Genomic DNA, 23112 nt, shown 5'->3' on the forward strand with positions numbered 1-23112 from the left:
ATGTACATCTCTCTCAGCAACTTGTCAACCGTGGACATGATGTTCACTTCATCGACCTTATCAAAACTGATGGACCTTCTACTCACTGCAAACAACTCAATATCTTATGTAGGATGCTTCACCCAAATGTGGTTTTTCATGTTTTCCGCTGTTACAGAAGACCTTCTGTTGTCTTTTATGGCCTATGACCGATATGTGGCCATCTGTAAACCATTATATTATCATATGATTATGAATAGCAGAAACTTCATGTTGTCTCTGATGAGTTTATGGATGTTGTCCTTGGTTAATGCCTCATTTATCACTCTAGCCATTTACCAGATGGATATCTGCCACTCTAATAAAATACAACATTTTTTCTGTGAAATTAAAGCTTTTGACAGAATTCTTTGCGCCAACACAAAAACTCACCTCATACTTTTTGGTGAGGTCATGGTTGGCTTTGTCCCGTTTCTCCTTAGTTTAACATCATACATCAAAATAATATCAGTGGTTCTCAGCATTTCTTCCACGTCTGGTCGAAAGAAAGCCTTCTCCACCTGCACCTCACACCTTACCGTCTTGGTTATGTTCTACATGGCCGGTATGTGTATGTACCTCAAGCTTCCTTCAGAACATCTAGAGGAACAAGATTTGGTCTTCTCAACTCTGTTTACATCAGTGATACCCATGTTAAATCCAATGATATATAGTTTAAGAAATGAAGAGGTCAAGGAAGCCATAAAGAAACTTTTTATCTTGAAATAGAGTAAGGTTAAAGTTCACCTTTATACATATTATTCCATGGGGTCTGGGGTATTGGGGAACTGATGTGACTAAAGCTTGTACTATACTCATTTTGGTGTTCTTAAGAAGGATAAAATGGCATCAATTATGGGTCCATCAAAAAAAAAAATTCTCCTTAGAAATTAGGTATTTATCAACCCAAGCACATGATTACATGGTACAATAGATGGTGGAGAACTTGTGTGTAAGATCGGGGAACCTATACACTCGGTATGATTGTACATTATGATTTCAGTGGATATGCAGAGAAAAAGGGATGGGGACAGAGAGAAACAGCGCTACCTAGTGCGAGATTATCCTTGGTTAGTTCCAGGGTGCTCTTGAGGAAGAGGTGCTCTTGGGTGAGATTCGGTACTCACCTTTGCTGGTTGTGCTAGAGACAGGCACAACGCTGGGTCAGGCATATGTGACAAGTGACCACTACCGCGTCCCCACCCTCGCCCCAAGGTTGGGTAACAAGGGCGTATAGCAAATGGACTGGAGGGTAGGTCACTGGTTGTGCCACCCTATGTGTAAAAATGGGACGTCAGAAAGGCGCTGGTCATCAGGGGTAAGAGGTTTCCCTTTATTCAAAGATATTTTGGACACCAAAATATCTTTGAATAAAAGGAAACCTCTTAACCCTGATGACCAGCGCCTTTCTGACGTCCCATTTTTACACATAGGGTGGCACAACCAGTGACCTACCCTCCAGCCCATTTACATTATGATTTGTCATTGTTTTCTGGAATGCACTATTCCAATCCGATTGGGAAAATTTGGGAAAGATACATTCAGATTAATACCATAATTTTACACTTTCAAATATTTGTGGCAATAGTACATCGTATTTGCTTTAGGACAGTTGCCATCAAGACATCTACAATGTCCACGTAAGCCTGTGGTGAAGGATATTGAACCAGGAGCATAGATTTCTACGTTGTTTGGACCATTGGTCCATAGGACATATTAGGACTGTGTAATAGCAATCATATAGTTAGAGACGATGCTTATACTTGCTACCAGGAATATAGAGGGTAACAAATCTGTTGGCCACAAGATGATGGAACTAGGCTTCCCCCATAGTAACCAAAAATCATCTTGGAGTACAAAAGTAGAAACTGGGCCATTAATTAAACAAGAAATATGCAGAAAGAATGCAAGAAACTGATAGTAATATTTACCCAAAATTTAAAATATACCAATTCTTAAACCAATTGTTTAAGTCATAAAGATCATTTATTTATTACAAGCTACAAGTAAAAATACCTATAAACATGGTCCAAATTACGAGTTTCGGGTCTCAGACCCTTTATCAAATTCAGGACACAAAAAGCAAATAATCAGGAGACGCAGGATTCAAAGGCTTTCAACAAGTATCTCTTCATGACCTCCCATGCTGTTGCCTCAGTATCTTTCATAATGGAAATGAACTACACTACATCCAGTTGCATTTTTCAGATACATTTTTTTTTACTCTTGATAGCTCTAGATGCTTTGCAAAACAGGTTGTATTTTAATAGTTCCATTTAATGTTCTGTATAACTGTTGCATAAATATACTGTTCTGTATAAATATGTTGTGAGATAAAATGGTGAACAAAAAGCTTTTTCGATCATGGCATTAACTGTCATGAACTTGTCATGCTAAATGTATTTTATATAATTATAAAATCCAATATGTACAGTTTCTGTTGTGCTTTAAAGGGAACCTACCACCACAAATCTCCCTATAAAGGTAGATCGGGTGGTAGGTGGATCAATGGCACGTGAGGATAGCCCTTTTAAAGGCTAATCCTCACGTCCCCACACTTTTTTGTTAACTTTTATTAGACTTTTATGCAAATTTACTTATGCGGCTACTGGGGCGTGGAGTAGCCGCATCTGAGGTTACACGAGGCGGCTACTCCACGCCCCGGTAACCTCTTTTCCCCTCCTACTCACCATCTTCGTCGCGCAGCTCCGCGTAGCTGCGCGCCCTCGTCCGGCGATCCTGCCGTCTGCGCATGCGCATAAGAGCAGGCCCGCGCCTGCGCGGTCACTGCTCCGAAACAGGCGCGGGCCTGCTCTTCTGCGCACGTGCAGACGGCAGGATCGTCGGACGAGGGCGAGTGAGTAGGCCGAAGATGGTGAGTAGGAGGGGAAAAGAGGCTACCGGGGCGTGGAGTAGCCGCCTCGTGTAACCTCAGATGCGGCTACTCCACGCCCCAGTAGCCGCATAAGTAAATTTGCATAAAAGTCTATTAAAAGTTAACAAAAAAGTGTGGGGACGTGAGGATTAGCCCTTAAAAGAGCTATCCTCACGTGCCATTGATCCACCTACCACCCAATCTACCTTTATAGGTTGATTTGTGGCGGTAGGTTCCCTTTAACTACTTAAAAATATACAAAAAAATATTTTCAATAAAAAACAAACAAAATGAATTTTGTTTGATATTGTGATACCCACACACGGGATATCACTTTTTTTGTGGAGAGTTTAGGTGACCAAGTACTTGTGCTTTTTGTTTTGCAATGTATCATGTTTTTGGTGTCATTGTAGTCCTGGGGGTCCTAGGGCATGAATGACCTTCCAACCCCCATCTTGGTCTAAACTAAGAGCCAGTGGCGTAACTAGAAGCTGATGGGCCCCAGTGCAAAAGTCTGTGCCAGGCCCCGACTATAATGTATGGTTTATAGTAATATAGTTTTATATGTTAATCTATGGTTATGTGTTGTGTATTTCATATTTTAATACTTTAACCCCTTCCCAATGCGTGCCGTAATAGTTGTCACGGGGAGTGACGATGACCTCACATGGATCGATGATCTTCGGCAAAATGGCGGCACCCATGCGCCACCATCTGTTTGAAACTTCCGGCAATCGGTGGGATAACACCTGCGATCGGTGCTAGCACCGGCACAGGCTTGCACCAATCGCAGGTGTTCAAATCACCCCCCTTCCCTAGAAGTCATATATAAACAGTAAAAATCATAAACGCATTAGGTGTCGCCACAACCGAAAATGTCTGTTCTATCAAAGTATAAAAACATTTTTTCACCGCATTTAACCTCATAACGGAAAATAGCGCCCAAAGTCAAAAATGGCATTTTTTGCCATTTTGAAAAATATAAAAAATTCAATAAGAAGTGATCAAAAGGTCATATAGTCCTAAAAATGGTAGCATTGAAAACTTCATCAAAATTTGCAGAAAATGCCACCGCAAACAGCTCCGTACACTGAAGTATGAAACTGTTAGTGGCGCCAGAAGATGGCAAAATCAAAAAAAATAAAAATTTGTACAGGAGGTTTCAATTTTTGTAAATGTATGAAAAGATAATAAAACCTATTCAAATTTGGTATTGCTGTGATTGTACCAACCCAAAGAATAAAGTAGACATGTCCTTTGGGGCGCACAGTGAAAGCCGTAAAATCCAAGCCCACAAGAAAACGGAGCAAATGCGTTATTTCACCATTTTCACTGCATTTGGAATTTTTTTCCTGCTTCCCAGTACATGGCATGGAATATTAAATACAATCACTATGAAGTGCAGTTTGTTACACAGAAAACAAGCCCTCACAGAGCTCTGTACATGTAAAATTAAAAAAGTTATAGATTTTTGAAGGTGGGAAGTAAAAAATGGAAATAAAAAAAAAACAAAAAAGGGCCAGGTCATTAAGGAGTTAACTTATAACTTTTGATATTTTAACTCCTGCTGTACCCCTGTACCTGATCAGAACTGCCATCAGAACTATTGTACGTTGCTCTGTCAATGATGTAATAGCTACTTATTTGGCCACAGCAGTCAATCACTATTTGAGTGGTAAGTTTATTGTTTTGAGCTTTTTAAGTTTATATATAATAAAAAAGCTCCTTTAAATTTTCATTACAACTGTACATTTTTTTTTTACAATAATATTTTTATTGAAAAGTAAGAAGGTAGAACAGTATGAGAAAATAATAGTGGTTACCTGTTATGGTCTTTTATAACATTGATAAAACTTTTGGAGAAAAACCCATGACCCCCCTTTGAATCCATTCCTCGACTCCAACCGGTACAGGATCCCGAGTTTGGAGAACACAAAGACATTGGTTGCATCGGTTGCCTTATGCAGAGCTCAACTCAACCAGGTGCGCACCAACTAACCACATTGCACACACTAAACTGGACAATATTACCCAATGAGCGCTGTTTTGTTTTGTCTCTTTTGTTCTATTTTTCCAGAACCACAATAATAATAAGAAAAATGCCTAACACGGGATAATCCTGTTCCTCTGGGGCTACAGGGCCCTGAAGGTATAACACTGATCAGGAAGAGAAAACAAAAGCAAGAGCAGCCTAAAGAAATGGAAAAGGGAATGAGAAGTTGAGAAGGAGAAAGATAAGAGAGAGAGGGAGGAAGGATAGAAAAGAGGGAAGGGGTCCTAGAGGGAGAAGAGTCACCACGAGGACCAAATTGGCCAAAAAAATATTGTCATTTAGACGAGCCAGGAACTTCTCATTAATTGTGTACCAATTTATTCGGTGAGGGAAGAAATAGGGACAAATGAAGTACCGTATACACCCGTGTATAAGCCGAGTTTTTCAGCACAAAAAAATGTACCGAAAAACCTCACCTCGGCTTATACACGAGTCAATAAAAACAATAAACTTATATATTCACCCTCTGGGGGCCCCGATGTCGGCGTGGCTCCTCATCTGTTTTCCCCGTGGCTCCTCTTCTTTCTTTGGTCTTCTGTAACAGCCATGTTATCTCCTGGCCGGCGCATACTATAATGCGGCCGTTGATGATGTCATAGTATGCTCCGGCTGTTACATAAGATCGAAGAAAGAAGAGGCGCCGTGCCAACATTGGGGAGCCGCCGGAGGGTGAGCATCTAAGTTTATTTTTTTAAAGTGCTGGTGGGCTGTATACTACACGGGGGCAGGCTGGCTGTATACTACATGGGGGCAGGCTGGCTGTATACTACATGGGGGCAGGCTGGCTGTATACTACATGGGGGCAGGCTGGTTGCATACTACAGGGGGCAGGCTGGGTGCATACTACATGGGGCTGGCTAGCTGTATACTACACAGGGGGCAGGCTGGCTGTATACTACATGGGGGCAGGCTGGTTGCATACTACAGGGGGCAGGCTGGCTGCATACTACATGGGGCTGGCTGGCTGTATACTACTAGGGGCTGGCTGTATACTACATGGGGGCTGGCTGGCTCTATACTACAGGGGACAGGCTAGCTGTATACTACAGGGGGCAGGCTGGCTGTATACTACAGGGGGGCTGGGTGGGCTGGCTGTATACTACAGGGGGAAAACTGGCTGTATACAACAGGGGGCAGGCTGGCTGTATACTACTGGGGGCAGGCTGGCTCTATTCTACAGGGGGCAGGCTGGCTGTATACTACTGGGGGCTTGCTGGCTATATACTGGGGAGCTGTGACCATTGCATTTCCCACCCTCAGCTTATACTTGAGTCAATAGGTTTTCCCAGTTTTTGGTGGTAAAATTAGGGGCCTCGGCTTATACTCGGTTCGGCTTATACTCGGAGTATATACGTTAAATAAAAGTTTTAAATAAATGTAATACTACAAAGTGTGTTACAATGATACAAATGTGGACATGCCCTCAAGGTTGGGTAGGAGGTATACTCTTTGTAGCCTCCTATCCATGCAGGTCCCAGGGGATTCCACACCTTGGGGGAATGGAGGAGTATGTATACTGCAGAGTAGGGGCTGGTGGGAAGAGATGAATCTCTCATCAGAAATTAAGATTAGTGAATGTGAAAAGGATGAGAAAGCCAAAGTGATAGGTCCCGTTGGGAAGGGAAAAAGTCTAGCTGGTCCATCAGAGCTGTCGTACAGTATCTGGAGCTATAAGAAACTCCCGGTATAACGCAGCTGTCGCCATCTTGCGGAGTCTTGCCCCAAAAGGGCAGGTACATCATCTGAGATGTTTTTGGGATATGGCTGGGGACTTGAAGATGACATCATATGGAGGATTTTTTTTTTTTCAGGAAATTGACCCACCCAATCCATGAGATGTTGTAATGCCCCCATTCCTCCATCATGTGGCATAATTCGGGAAGCAGAGGTAGAAAGATACAGGCTTAAAGTGATTCTTAAAAAGCTGGAAGACAAAGTAGTTCAGATGCCTCGATGATGTCTGGAACAAGAATGAGGACTTCAAATGCTGGAACAGCTCGGAAGAAAGTATCGCTATCAGCGCTCTTGATCTGGACTTATTGGGCACGATGATGGACAGTCTTGGTATTAACCCTGCCAGTGCCAGACATACTAAGAGGCTCCAGCTGGAGCACTCGGATGAATTCTATGCCAGGCCCTGCCATGCACCAGGAATTTATTATTTTTTGTATGCCAGAGACTGGTGCACAAGTCATGATAAATGCCCCCCTACTCATTGTGAGGCTAGACACAAACCTGGACAGTTGCGTACAAAGATTAGGAAGCGAGCATGTGGAGTGGAGACAAGCAATAACAGGTGTACTATGTTTTTTAGGGTAGTACTTTCTAATTCTTAGTGTTCTAAGCTTTAGGTTAGTAAAGTTCTAGTTCCTTGAAATACAAGATGGTCTTAATAACTAACTATAACTGAGAATAATAGAGAAACAAGAATTCCCCTGGGAGATGTGAGAATGTTATATTTGTGTACATGTAATTGCAGTCCCCCAGGTGCCTTATGTTCCCTGTAGGTGACACTAAGGATATAAAGATAACGTAAAAGTGTATATAAATCCTTCTCAATGTCAGTGAAAATCTACAAGACCTGAACATTTCATCCTCATCAGAAGGTAATATTTTTATGTTTTATTTTTTCCCCAAAGTAAATATAATATTTTACATTATAAAGATTGTTATATTCATACTGAATACAAAACCCTATAATATTCTACGTAGTTTTATGATTATTAATAGATTCAGAAGTTTTTCTTATTAGTGAGATATGATTATGATTAAATGATTCATTTTTAGTCCTCTTCTTGGGGGTGAGCAGCATTGTGTTTTTTACATCACACCTTCTACATTTCATTACTTTTACACTCATATTAGATACAATTTTACAATGAATTTAGTCTTTTTAGTTTTTTTAAACCTCCACTAAGACTGATCCACTGCATTTTAATTTCTCTATCAATGTAACTCAAGTTGTAATTTTTTTATGAAAAATTTTATTATACCCTTTTTGAGTATTGATTTGGTTTTTTTTTTGTTTACATGTTTTGTTTTGTTTTTTGGGGGGGGGGGTTACTTCAAAAAATAATAACAGTAATTTTTGGGTGGGCAACAAATCTTTTCACTGTATTTGTACTGTAAGGTGATTTGAACATGGATATTATTTATGTTTTTCAATTTCGTTTTTTCTTAATTGACAACTAGATATAACCACTATTATAGTTTTCACACAAAATGTAAGACTAAATCCACAGCTATTGTAACATCTTCTGTTTGTGAAGTAAGATGCACTGCCAACTGTGATTTTGTACTTAATTTGCATTCAGTCCTGCACTAGTCGGAACACAGGCTTATTTTACTCCTGGTTGCCTTAATCGATTTCCAACACACCTGTCTGTCTCCTGCTGACTCAGTTCTGGGCTGCAGACAGTTTTCTAATCATCCATTTGTATCTTAAATCGTATGGCATTGGTTTTGAACCACATCTTTTCACAACCAGTTGTTACCTACCATCTAGGGTAGGATAAGTAAGTAGGGACAGCTGGGTGGGTCTAGCTTTTGGGCTCACTGTCTGTGTCTATTCTTTCCTTTTCCATCTTATTGTCCATTCCCATATAGCAACATTACAGGTATATTGTATTTTTGGATACAAGTTGTATAGATCCACAAAAAGTGACAATTTTCTAACTTTCTGATTCTGATTTCTGAGTTAATGCAGAGGTTTTTAGTCTTGATGGTTCATAGATTCTATGGGGGTTATTTATCATTAGACAGCTCCTTGCAACAGTTCTATGTTTGCATTTGGTGATCAGATTTATTAAAGGACAGGATGAAGAATTGCAAACCAAGCACACTGACATACTGGTGTGTGCCCCCTCTGGTAAGATCTCTGTTCTTCTTTTAACTTCCTAATCTCTGTTTTTTTACTAAAAAACCTGTTTTTTTTAAATCATGGAAATCAGCCTGAGGGGCTGATTAACAAAAGTGTTAATGGAGCCAGGAGCCTCTATGGCTCATTTGCATAATTTTTAAAGCCTTTTTTCCTTTAAAACAAGGGCATAAGAAGCTTAAAGAAGAGCAGATCCTACCAGTATGTCCCTTTGGGCCCTTTAATAAATCTCTCAGAAGTATCTGGGATTTTTTTCTTAAATAATCGCAGCAGCACATACACCAAGAGGGGAGTGACCTTGCAATTTTTTTTTTAACAAATTGCATAAAATCATGAATCCTTTGCAGTTTTTTTGCCACTTTTTTACACCAAAAATTCAATAATAATAACCCCCTATGAGTGCAATAATGTATATCCATAACACAGTCACAAACTTGAAGTGAAGCAGCAAACCAAAATAGGAGTTTTCCTTAGTTTTCATTTTTTCTAAAATATAAGGGTAAAATAAAAAATATACTATAGAACAACATAGCTTATTTACTTAGGGTTGCGGATTTCACTTTCGTCGGACTGTGCGCTGTTTTCGGATATGGTTTGGACAGGTGTTTAACAGGTGTCTGCACTGGGATTGTGTGGCACCTGTTTGGTTTTTGTTGCTGCTTTCATGCGACAGAAATCGGGGGACTGATCCGACTGATTCGGACTGAGCCCGGGATTTAACTTTCAATTTGTGTCGCAAGACAATGCTCTTACATGCACCAGGAAGAAGAAGGTGAACTCCGGCGGACCTGAGCGGGGAACGACACATGCAGCATATCGGGCACACAATCTTAGTGAATCGCAGCACAGTGCATTATAGATGGACAACGCACTTTCGGTGACCTCCTCGGGTAAGTGCATGTGCCCCAATGAGCCCATTTTAAGGAATAACTGGTAACTGGCTTTTCTTTTCCAAAATGTTATTGAAAAAAAAAGAAATAAATGACTGACCATCTCTTTCTCTGCCTTACAGACACGACCCGGGCCTGATGGATAGTAATTGGACATCTATTAAAAATTTCCAAATTGTAGCATTTTCAAACGACACCGAGAAGAATAACTTGTATTTCCTGATATTTTTCTGCATTTACATGTCAGGTTTACTTGGTAATTTAGTCATCATTTCCATAGTGATCACTGATGTCCATCTACATAGCCCCATGTACATCTTACTTTGCAACCTGTCCTTGGTTGATATCATCTTCACCTCTTCTACTCTTCCAAAACTGATGGACATTTTACTCTCCGGAAACTTCTCCATCTCCTTCGTACAATGCTTCAGCCAGTTGTACTTCTTCATGTTTGCTGCTGGCACAGAGGACATCTTGTTATCGTTGATGGCCTACGACCGATATTTGGCCGTCTGTAAACCCTTGCATTACCATATGATCATGAATAAGAAGAAGTATGTCCTCCTCTTGTTGGGCACTTGGGTTTGTGGGTTTATTAATGCGTTATTCATGACCGTTTCGATATACCAGTTGGATCTCTGTCGATCTAATAAAATCCAGCATTTCTTCTGTGATATTAAAGCTTTGGAGAAGATCTCATGTAATAGCAGCGGCTTCCACGTCATACTCTACATCGAAACCATGCTCCTCGCATTCTGCCCATTTCTTCTAAGTGTAATATCATACATTAAGATCATTACAAGTATTTTAGTCATCAAGTCCCCCAATAGTAGGAAGAAGACCTTCTCCACCTGCACGTCCCACCTCACCGTCCTCATTATCTTCTATGGTACCGGTCTATGTATGTACATGAATCCTCCTTCCCAGCATCTAGAGAAGCAGGACCTGGTCTTCTCAGTGTTATACACCGCGGTCACCCCCATGTTGAATCCTCTAATATATAGTTTAAGAAATAAAGAGGTCAAAGCTGCAGTGAGAAAAATCGTTTGTAACAAAAGAAAGTGGATCTTTTACTGAATGTAGAAGATAGAAGTCAGGGAAGGAAACTATATAAAGATACCTATGTGAGACAGGGAGATCTTCTGTATGTGATGATATGTAATAGTTCCCTTCAAGTGAACCTATCCCCATAAAATGCAGTTTAATTGACACATAATGCCCTATGGACAGGAAACATGTTATAGAGCAGTACGAAGAGAGAAGATTGAACTGAGAAGATAGTACATCTGCAGGCAGCATGTTATAGAGCAGGAAGAGCTGAGCAGATTGTATATAGTGTCCTATCTGCAGGCAGCATGTTATAGAGCAGGAGGGGCTGAGCAGATTGTACATAGTGTCCTATATGCAGGCAGCATGTTATAGAGCAGGAAGAGCTGAGCAGATTGTATATAGTGTCCTATCTGCAGGCAGCATGTAATAGAGCAGGAGGGGCTGAGCAGATTGTACATAGTGTCCTATCTGCAGGCAGCAGGTTATAGAGCAGGAAGAGCTGAGCAGATTGTATATAGTGTCCTATCTGCAGGCAGCATGTTATAGAGCAGGAGGGGCTGAGCAGATTGTACATAGTGTCCTATATGCAGGCAGCAGGTTATAGAGCAGGAAGAGCTGAGCAGATTGTATATAGTGTCCTATCTGCAGGCAGCATGTTATAGAGCAGGAGGGGCTGAGCAGATTGTACATAGTGTCCTATCTGCAGGCAGCAGGTTATAGAGCAGGAGGTGCTGAGCAGATTGTACATAGTGTCCTATCTGCAGGCAGCATGTTATAGAGCAGGAAGAGCTGAGCAGATTGTATATAGTGTCCTATCTGCAGGCAGCATGTTATAGAGCAGGAGGGGCTGAGCAGATTGTACATAGTGTCCTATCTGCAGGCAGCAGGTTATAGAGCAGGAGGTGCTGAGCAGATTGTACATAGTGTCCTATCTGCAGGCAGCATGTTATAGAGCAGGAAGAGCTGAGCAGATTGTATATAGTGTCCTATCTGCAGGCAGCATGTTATAGAGCAGGAGGAGCTGAGCAGATTGTACATAGTGTCCTATATGCAGGCAGCATGTTATAGAGCAGGAAGAGTTGAGCAGATTGTATATAGTGTCCTATCTGCAGGCAGCATGTTAAAGAGCAGGAGGGGCTGAGCAGATTGTACATAGTGTCCTATCTGCAGGCAGCAGGTTATAGAGCAGGAGGTGCTGAGCAGATTGTACATAGTGTCCTATCTGCAGGCAGCATGTTATAGAGCAGGAGGAGCTGAGCAGATTATACATAGTGTCCTATCTGCAGGCAGTATGTTATAGGGCAGTGGTGGCGAACCTATGGCACGCGTGCCAGAGAGGGCACGCAGAGCCCTCTCTGCAGGCACGCGCACCATCTCCCCATTCTTATCAAAGTCGGAGCTCCGGCAGCCACTGCATCCTGAAGCTGATCGGCTCTGCTCTCACTAGTGATGCCTTAGTGAGACAGTAGCAGCCGATCAGTGTCCGCCCCTCCTCCTCTTCAGCCCGGGAAGACAAGTACAGCAGTAGGAGGAGTGAGAGTCCACAGAAGGAAGCCTGCAGCATCAGAAGATGATAAGAGGTCAGGAGCTGCTGGGGCTGCTGTGTGTGGTTTGCACATCAGCAGTTCAGTGTTAGAGCTGCAAATGCTTTCAAAGGTTCTGTCAGGTGGCTTTGGGACACTAAACCAACTATAGGTAACTGTGATTTAGTGTCCCAAATCCCCCTGTATGACAGCTGTCTGTTGCCACATATATACTGGTCTGTGTCTGAAGCGCTCATCACTTGCATCAGGCGGCCAATGAAGCCAGCATAGCTCCACTGCAGGCAGCGCATGCACAATGTGGCCGGGTGCTATGCTGCATCACTGGCTGCACGGTGCATGTGATGAGGCAAGTATAAATGTGGCCACAGACAGCTGTCATACGTGTGATCCCAAATCCACATGTGCCCACACCTTTCACCACCTCCCTGCCAAACTGGATCAAAATGCCACTTTTTAGCCATTTTGCAGCATGTAATAAAAACTGATCAAAAGTCTGTACGGTCCTCAAAATGGTAGCATTAAAGACATCAGGTCATCTCGGAAATAATTACACTACACACAGCTCCGTACACTGAAGTATGAAAAAGTTAGCGCCAAAAATGGCATAATAATTTTTTTTTTTTGTGCAGGTGGTTTCATTTTTGTAAATGTATGAAAATATTATAAAACCTTTATAAATTTAGTTTCCCCGTGATCGCACCCACCTAAAGAATATATGAGACCTTTCATTTGTGGTGAACAGTGAAAGCAGTAAAATCCAAGCCCACAAGAAAATGGCACAAAAAATGGCACCAATTTCACTGCATTATGCAGAAAACAAACCCTCACAAAGCTCTTTACATGGAAAAAATAAAGTTACATTTTTGAATGTGGGGAGTGAAAAATGAAAATGCAAAAACAAAAAAGGGGTTAAGATGGCAATATTTGGTCCATAAGCAGACTAACTTATAGTCCCCCAATCCCTGCCTCTACTCTGGACTGCTGTCACTGTATGGGGGTAATGATAATCAGTATATGGCGGTCATATTCCTCACTGATGGCAGTAATACTGTAGTCATCACTATATTAGCTTCTAGTATAGTGTTATTATTGGTAATGTTGGCCTTTCTGTAGTGATCTTTATAACCAGAATTATGCTATTTATGTGGTTGTAATGGTGGCGTCATGATGTCACAGTGTTATTTGTCTCTTGTATAGGGGTATTGTGGCACTATTGGGCTAAATTGCTGTGTTGGCACCTTGTAATAGAAACGTCGCCTTTGGTTTGCAGTTTGGGCACTCGGTCTCTTAAAGGTTCGCCATCACTGTTATAGGGCAAGAAGAGCTGAACAGAATGTGCATAGTGTCCTGTCTGCACCGAACATGGTTTAGAGCAGGAGGAGCTAAGCAGATTGTACATAGTGTCCTATCTGCAGGCAGCATGTTATAGAGCAGGAGGAGCTAAGCAGGTCGTACATCGTGGGGGTCATTTACTAAGGGCCCGATTCGTGTTTTCCTGACGTGTTACCCGAATATTTCCAATTTGCGCCGATTTTCCCTGTATTGCCCCAGGATTTTGGCGCACGCGATCGGATTTGGCGCATCGGCGCCGGCATGCACGCGACGGAAATCAGGGGGGGCGTGGCCAAACAAAAACCCGACGGATTCGGAAAAACTGCCGCATTTAAAAAAAAAAAAAAAGTGTTGCGGAACTCGCGCTTACCTTCACTAGGAATAGGCCGGTGTACTTCAGTGCATTCCGGCGGGCCTTGGGGAACTTCAGCGCAGCAGCCTGGTGGACGTTGGAGGAACTACCTTAGTGAATCGCCGGAAGACCCGAATCCACCGCAGAGAACGCGCCGCTGGATCGCGAATGGGCCGGGTAAGTTAATCTGCCCCAGTGTCCTATCTGCAGGCAGCATGCTATAGATTAGGAAGAACTGAGTAGAGTAGATTGTACATAGTGTCCTGTCTGCGGGGAATATGGTTTAGAGAAGGAGGAGCTGAGTAGATTGTACATAGTGTCCTATCTGCAGGCAGCATACTGTAGAGCAGGAGGAGCTGAGCAGATTGTACATAGTGTCCTTTTTGCAGGCAGAATCTTATAGAGCAGATTGCACATTAGTAGTTTTCCAATTATTTCTGGGTGGGCACTGCTTTGTGAAGTAAATAATTTCTAATGCACATTGTTATGAATACTTCACTAACAAAAAAAATAGTTTCCAATATATTTTTACTAAACCGAGATTTGAGGACAGGTCTTATTTTTTTTAACTTTAATTTTTCTTCAAAATTGAACACTGGATATAACCACTATTACAGTATTCACATATCATTTCCAACCAAATCCATAGGTATTGTAACATCTTCTGCGTGTTATGACTAATGCTGAATAATTTTGTACTTCGCTTGCATTCTGTCCTGCACTAGTCTGAACACTGTCGTATTGTACTCCTGACTGTCTTAATTGATTTCCATCACAACTGTCTGTCTCCTGCTGACTTTGTTCTGGGCTGCAGACAGTTAAGCCATCTGTGACCACAGACTCCTTCTCACTTCACATTCCTCCCCTACTAGTCTGTTTGGCCTGGATGTCAGGGGACCAGTCCAATCAGTCTCTGGATCAGAAATCTGATATCTTATAAGAGGATTGTATGCACACTTCCCAGTGCTTACTATAAGCCTTTTTGGAGTTTGCAAGTATTTTCTGAACTTATGTATTTTTTTTATCTTCTGGCACTTGAATGTCCTCTAATCATGCATTTGCCACATGATTCTAAACCCAAGATTCTGTACTGCATTGTCCTCTTGGTTTTGACCTGTATTTTGTGAATCCATTCTTCTGTGTCTATCCAGATTTTGTCTCCATGTTTTCACTTTTTCACGAGGGGAATGTCGACCAGTTGTCACCTACCATAAAGGGTATTGTCCTAGCTGCAGACGGCATGTTATAGAGTAAGAGGAGCTGAGCAGATTGTACATAGTGTCCTATCTGCAGGTAGCATGTTATAGAGCAGGAGGAGCTGAGCAGATTGTACATAGTGTCCTATCTGCAGGGAACATGGTTTAGAGCAGGATGATATGAGCAAAATTATATATATTCATATGAGGAAAAGATCATCAAAACTGGTAATTTATTCATTTGTATCTCTATTCTTTTATAACTATTTCAATATTCACAATCACGAATGGAGAGTTGTCTTTTACTGATAGGCTTGTCTCTGGTGAGAGTTCAATGTTAGCATAGATCCTGGGGTCTATAAAGATTGCCCCTACCTCCCACCATCCTTCACTCCAAAGTTACCTAGCCAAAAATAGTTTTATCGCAGCTAGGGAGAGCCTTTGACAACAGCCGCTGGCTTCTTCCTAGCTTGAGATCCTTCCTGATAAATCGATCAGCATTTTTTGTAAAATTATCTTTAGCTTCTACTGAAGTGGGCGGTTACTTTCTGGTTGTTACATCAGCTAAGGGCACTGAGGCCAGAGAAGCTTCCCTCACTTCCCATAATGCTGAGCTCTACTCTCATACATTCTTACTAGAAGCTCAGCCTCGTACATCCTCGTATTTATACTAACATGCATTAAGTTACCAATACACACAGTTACCTGACACTGCGGGCCCCATAGCAGCTGTTATAGCTGCTACCACAGTAGTTACGCTCCTGGTTCTGTAAAAGGTTCCAAAAGAACTCAATGCCACTTTTTTACGACTTATTAAAGCCAAAAAAAGCCCAGGAAAACCATTGAGAAATACTCCTCAATGACTTTATACATCACATCAAATAGCAGTTAGCCCACCCATTCCTCCGTCCTCCAGACTTGGGTGGTGCTCCATGTCATTGGAACCTGATCAGGGAAGTTCAAGGAGCAGCTCGGAGTAAAAAGTAGATATCACTTGTCAAAAGGCTAAATCCAAAAAATGTAGAGTCAGAGGGCGCCAATCTTCCCATTCTTAAACTAGATATCGGTATCTTTTCCTATCTTTTCCCGTAATACGGCGCCGTGCGCCATAGGTTGCTATGGAGAGGGGGGGGTGAGCTGCGCTCACCTCCTCCTCCTCTCCCCGTACACTGCCGTTGCCCGCTACGGTAGGGAACGGGCGGGCAACGGCAGTGTGAATATAGCCTAAACTTTGTTTCTTTCATTGTAATTTTCTTTTGTGTTTCTTCTCTTGTTCAATGATGTAATCAGTGACTCGTAACCGCCTACTTCCGCCTTTTGTTTGAATATAACCAGTTTATGTATTGTCAAGTTCAGACTATGATTAAGAACCATGCTTGGTTCGAAACGCGTCATTTTTTTCTATGATGGTGCCTGTTTTAACTCTTTTTAAAAGAATGAAATAAAAGCAAGTTTTAATATAACGATTTGCCGTTACACCTGCCTGGTTGCTGGAATCACCACATTTTTTGCGTTGTTTGTACTGATTTGGCACAGCTTCTCCGTGCACCGGCTCCAAACATGTGACTACCAGAAGTGGGTGAGCTGAAAAAACTTTTTGTCTTTTCTTTTATCGGTATAATGTTAATAGAGATAATCCTAAAGAAAAAAAATAAAAGATTTACTAACATCCTCTGTTGCTCCCGTTGTCCAGCGCCACACACGGAAGCTCCGCTCTGACAACTTCCGGATGGACGGCTGGGCACGCCCACCCATCTCCTGTCCTGCCTAATACAGCAGATGGCCAGTCAGGCCACCCAGCAGTTGTCCAAGTGGAGCTTCTGTGCCCCTACAGGGGCATGGCTCTAATCAGCCACAAATCGGGACACCAGAAGTAACGGAGGAGGTGAGTAAAGGTTTTTTTGTTTTTTTTTAAAGACCTCCTCATCCCACCTGATACATTTTTGTAAACGTAAGACAACCCCTTTAAGGACAATTAAAAAATGTTACAAGATGCAGAGCGAGAAATTTCCACACTAAATAGTCTGAATCCACCTGGTCTAAAGGAGGGTTTTTTGAAACTTATATTTTGCGGGGTCTGTTAATAAGCTTAATGTGATCGCTTTCACCATGAGATGTTGAGGAGTTAAATTATAATATGAGTTATTCTCGGCTGTTTTCTGCAAAGAGCAATTCCCATGTCCATACATCCGCTGCACTCTGCACTATAAATGTGGAAATTCTAGAACATCTTCCCCATTGCGCAAACATGAAACCAACTACAAGTCTTTCACACAGAGAGGTAAGTGGCCAGCAACACCCAAACCTCCAAGACCGGAGCAGATGGGGAGCACGGGAAACAAATTACAGTAGAACAAGGTCAATTGGAGTTAGCACCAAATGACCTGTGGCACCATAGATCTGAGAGGTCCTACCAGGTGAAGGCCATTCTTCTACCACCATAAAATATATTTCTGATGAAGCAAAATTTTATCTCCATTGTTTTATTGTGTTTTAAATAACAGAAACATATTCTGCAATGCTATACAGACTGTCACCATACACACCCTGGATCCATGGTCTCATCTACATCTGAATAGGGTTTTAAAAACACCTGAAGAACTGCACAGAATTAAGCTGGTATACCGAGCTAGCATTCACCTTAACCGTCTATTGGGTGGGGTAAGGAGTTTTGGCCAGTCTGACTGTGCAGTTTACACTAATGCTTGGCTTGTATGTATGGACTCTGCTAGACATCAATACTGTGCCATGCATGCAAGAATTTTTTAGCATTATTGGCTGTGGAGGATCCCTAACCTGCTGGTGTTCTACCTTAGTCATTGTTCTTGTAGTTACTGTAATGACGAACGATGTATGAGGCCTGTAGCTCAGCGCGCTGCTTCTGATTCCAAAACTCCTGAGTTCCAATTCCATTTGAGACACACTAAAAGAATTGCCTGTAAAGGCAGTCCCCGGGTTACATACAAGATAGGTTCCTTGGGTTTGTACTTAAGTTGAATTTGTATGTAAGTCGGAACTGTATATTTTATAACTGTAGCTCCAGAAAAAAGATTTTTTTGGCCCAGTGACAAATGGTGAAAGTGGGAAGACGGATTATCAATAAAGCTTCATTACAGACAACTTATAGCTGATCATTGTAGCCAAGGACTATAGTAACATCCAGAGAGCTTCACCAGAGGTCACAGTGGGCAGAGGGGTCCGTCTGTAACTAGGGGTCGTCCTTAAGTAGAGGACCACCTGTAATATTTAAAAGCATCTTAGGCACAGTATGAGTGCTGAGGGGGGACAGAATATCATGCAGTGTTAGAGATAAGCTTTAGGGGTACAAAAAAAACGTTTACATTTATATGTGAAATTGTTATGGTCAAGTTTTTTTTTTTAAATTCTCTTTTAATGTAGCTTGAATGGTGAAAATAAAATAAATAAAAATTCTAAGACCCTAGTGCTACAGACACTACTAACCACAGAGACACCGCTGTGATAGACAAGATAGAGAAGATCTGCATCATACAACATAGAACACCATACGATGACACCAGTGTATTATGGAACTGAATGTATCCACTTTGATATAGACACGTTACACACAAGATTTATGTTAGCGAATGGAAACAATTTATTTTTATCTCAACTCTTGTCAAATGTTAGTAAAGAGAGGTAAGTCAGAGAAAATAACTTTAGTTTTGCTAAGCTGTCAGTCTCCTATAAAACTTCCTTGGGGCTGGACTTCACTGCCAGAGCTTGTTTTCCTATGGCTCATTCACTACTACTGTGTTGTCTAGATGTCCTGTTGGTTTTGAATGCTGCCTTCTTTAACCATTTCACGAGTCTTTGGCATTTATGATTCCGTAGCTTATTTGTTGTTTTGACTTTGGACTGTTTTTACCTCTAGGCTCCATCTACCAAAAGCTGCCAAACAATGGCAAGTTCTCCTCTAAAACTTGCAGGATCACTTAAGGTCTGTTAGCAAGTTCCAGATAGAGGTTTATGGCGTATCAGTTTATCTGTGGCAGACAGGACTGTAGTCTTTAGGGACAGCCAAGGTGAGTTTGCCTAGTCTGACAGCTCATGCCCAGGGGGCAGATTGTCATTGGCGCTATTGGATAATCAGCATCGGGCCTCGCAATGTGGATTATTTTGTGGGTGCCCCCGGCCTGGATCTCTGATGATAATCAGACCATGTAATCACTTTCATGTTCATCTTGCATGTAAGTGATTATGTGGCTGTGGGGTATAATACATACGCAGGAGCGCTGTGACATCACCACGCTCCTGTGTCCTCCACATCAAAAAGCTGCCAGGGAAGAGGAGCTGCAAGCGCTGGCGGTAAGTACTGTTTTTTTTTTTTTTTTTTGTGGGGGCCCTGCAAAATGAATTACTAAAGAAGGGGGGGGGCTGCTTAATATATTCCTAAAGGGTAAGTGTGGGATCACTAAGGGGGCCCTTCTGATGAATTACTAAGGGGGACAGAGACTGCCTAATTAAGTATTAAGGGGGCATATGTGGGGGCACAGTGTAGTTAGCTGTGGTGTGAGTGGTACATACGAAGGGACAGTGTGGTCAATGGTAATGTGAGGGGTTTATACGATATGCGCGGAGGGCACTGTATCGTCACTTGTGGTGTGAGGGTGTATATGATATATGTGGGGGACAGTTGTGAGGAATATATAGGATGAAGCTAACCTTGTCTGTTTTACAAACCTACAGAGATGTGTCTGAAGTCGCCTTAAAGATCAGACAGAGGGGAAGAGACAAAATCAGGGACGTCACCTGTAAGTCATTGGATTACACGGCTCCCTCTGTGCAGGACTGGTATCTACTACTATATTGCAGTGCAGTGTTATTCAAGTCATTATGCAATGGTAATGGTACAGTGGTATTATTTGGGCCTTGTACAGACGCATCATTGGTGATATTGTGGCATTTGTTTAATAATAGTAATATGACGGTAAAGAACATCAATAAATGGAGTTTATTTTTGTGAAATTATTGGTAATACTGGTCTGTGTATAGAGTCTTGTGTTCATTATATGGATGTTGATATTTTTCTTACGTTGTGGTAATAATGTCGGCCACAGTTTGGAGGGATCATTAGGAAATTGTAGCGCTGTGGTTTGGTATATTGTTCTAATGGTAGTTTATTTGTTGATATTATTATCATTTGGTTCATCATGGGCCAAAATTAAAATGGCTCAGGTAAAGGAATTTATGCACCAATCTAAAACTCGGTGTTGAAGAACCTAGAGCAGGCGGCACTCAGAGTCCTCTCTGTGGAGACACCTAGCCACAACACATTCTTGGTAAGGACAGGGCTGGTTACCATTATCACCCCTACTGTGAGCCCCTAAATTATTCCCATCATCCTGGGCACATGATACAATGATAATCCAAATTTTTCCTCCTATTTTCATCATTGGTATATGTGCTACATATTTAAGTGTGTTATATCTTTTAGACATATTGGGGCAGATTTACTTACCCGTCCCGTCGCGATCCTCGCCATGCGTTGTCCTACGAGGATTCGGAGCTGCCGCGATTCACTAAGATCGTGTGTCCAATGTCCTGCATGTGTCGCTTCCCCCGCCGGAGTTCGCCATCTTCTTCCTGGTGCATGTAAGTGCTGATCCTGCGACACAATTTTGTTTTTAAATTCCGTGGTTTGTCCGAATCTGTTGGGTTGTCCGACGGCACCCCCCGATTCCTGCCGCATGTAAGCCGGCGTCGATGCGCCACAATCTGATCGCATGCACCAAAAACCCAGGCCAATTCGCCGCAAAACGGAAATAATCACGAAAACCGACAAAAGTGCGCCATTCGGACCCTTAGTAAATGTGCCCCATTGTGGTGGCAGGGGGCCCTGCATTGGCTGCCGAGAAAGGGGGCCCATCTTAAATGAAGTGCTCCACACCCCTGGGACCCTTAATTAGGTTGTCCATGCACCTTTCGCCAGACAATGGTATCTGCCTAACTCTACGATCTAAAAACAGAACTTTCACTCAATTAAGATTCTATTCAAAGAGTTTTGTGTGATATTGAAGATTGAAAGAAAGACATCTCCAAGTTTCTTCTACACCTTCAGTCATTTAGCATCACTTTTTTCAGACTTTTTTTATCTTCGGATTGTAGATAATTTTTTTCCGTTCATGATTACGGGGTCGGCAATCTCTCCTGAACTCTAGTGATAGTTATATTATTTTCGGAAGCCTCATTTGACTGAACTTGTGGATATGTTCTCTCCTTTAGACCATGGACAACGATACTTCTATGAAATACTTCACAATTCTTGCGTTTTCCAATAAATCTGAGAAACAACCTCTTCTTACAGTGATATTTACTGTTATCTACCTCGTGGGAATATTCGCCAATTCAAGTCTTATCATAGTGAGTGTCCTGGATGCCCGTCTACAGACCCCCATGTACTTCTTCCTTCGAAACCTCGCCTTCGTGGACATCATATTCACCACGGTCACTCTCCCCAAATTAGTTCACATATTGTGGACTGGCCATAAAAACATTTCCTTAGTTCAATGTTTTGTTCAGGTCTTTTTCTTTGTGTTAATCTCAAGTACGGATGATATCTTGTTGTCGTGTATGGCCTACGACCGGTATATCGCCATCTGTTATCCCTTACATTACAACATCCTGATGAGCCGGAACAAGGCCGCGTTACTTTTAGGTGGGACGTGGGCCTCTGGATGTGTGAACGGCCTCGTTACGTCTTTGTTTGTATCAAATCTATCTTTTTGCGACTCAAAAACGATCCAGAATTTCTACTGTGACATCAAAGCTCTGGCTAAGATTACCTGCACTCAGACTGGGCTCCAATTATTTATCTACATGGAGACCTTGTCCTTGGGACTCGGACCCTTCTTACTTAGTCTTATATCTTACGTCAAAATACTAGGTGTTGTTTTGCAAGTTCGGTCGGCAGAGGGCAGGAGGAAAGCCTTTTCCACTTGTACGTCGCACCTCATTGTCCTAACAATTTTCTATGGGTCGATCCTACTACAGTACAGCTCACCGCCGTTGGACAATGTGCGCTTTTTAGATCAAGTCTTCACGGTTCTGTACACAGCCTGGACTCCAATGTTTAATCCCATTATATACAGTCTACGTAATAGAGAGGTCAAATGTGCAATAATGAGGACGCTGAAGGTGAATAAACATCAGTGAGAGTCTTTGGATGGTTAGATTATCAATGAGTAAAAGAAGGAGAATCTATGCTACATTGTAACGGGGGGAATATAAGGTGAAATCCGTTCTTTTCTCCTAGTTTTTAATTCCTTCACTACAGGCAGTATCCGGGTTACGTACTGGATAGGTTCTGTAGGTTTGTTCTTAAGTTGAGTTTGTATGTAAGTCAGAACTGTATATTTGATAATTGTAACTGCAGCCAAAATTTGTTTTGGTCTCTGTGTTAATTGGATTTTAAAAATGTTGGGTTGTCATAAGAACCAGGAATAACACTAAAACTTCATTACAGACGCCTGTGATAACTGTTACAGCTGATTATTGTAGCCTAAAGGATAAAGTACAGTAAATTACCAACATCCAGAGGTCCGTTTGTAACTAGGGGTCGTCTGTAAGTCGGGTGTTCTTAAGTAGGGGACCGCTTTGTATTTTCTTTTAACTTTTATTAATTTATTAAAGTCGAAGAATATTTTATCTTACTTTTTTCTATTTGATATAGGTGTTTTTTTTTTCCTTAAACTTTTTACCGAGAATACTCAAGTATAAGCGGACTCGAATATAAGCCGAGGCCCCTAATTTTATTACAAAAAACCTGGGAAAACCTACTAACGCTAGTAGAAGCCTAGGGTGGAAAATGCATTGGTCACAGCCTCCAGCCAGTATATAGCCAACCAAACCCCTTCCCCAGTATATAGCGAGCCCTCTACCTGAGTATATGGCTGACCCCTGCTTCA

General features: G+C 41.9%; 3 protein-coding genes across 3 annotated transcripts; all 3 read left to right on the plus strand.

Moving 5' to 3' along the window:
- LOC140128521 (olfactory receptor 1N1-like) lies at nucleotides 1–747 on the plus strand. The gene has a single exon (XM_072150218.1). It carries the CDS (start codon nucleotides 1–3, stop codon nucleotides 745–747), a length of 747 nt encoding a protein of 248 aa, XP_072006319.1.
- Nucleotides 748–9851: 9104 nt separating this feature from the next.
- LOC140128522 (olfactory receptor 5V1-like) lies at nucleotides 9852–10790 on the plus strand. Its single transcript, XM_072150219.1, has one exon. The coding sequence runs from the start codon at nucleotides 9852–9854 to the stop codon at nucleotides 10788–10790; it is 939 nt and encodes a 312-aa protein (XP_072006320.1).
- Nucleotides 10791–21433: 10643 nt separating this feature from the next.
- Nucleotides 21434–22360, plus strand: LOC140128523 (olfactory receptor 10C1-like). Its single transcript, XM_072150220.1, has one exon. It carries the CDS (start codon nucleotides 21434–21436, stop codon nucleotides 22358–22360), a length of 927 nt encoding a protein of 308 aa, XP_072006321.1.
- Nucleotides 22361–23112: the final 752 nt, after the last annotated feature.

Source organism: Engystomops pustulosus, chromosome 4 (assembly GCF_040894005.1).
Source record: "Engystomops pustulosus chromosome 4, aEngPut4.maternal, whole genome shotgun sequence".
NCBI classification, from domain to species: Eukaryota; Metazoa; Chordata; class Amphibia; order Anura; family Leptodactylidae; genus Engystomops; species Engystomops pustulosus.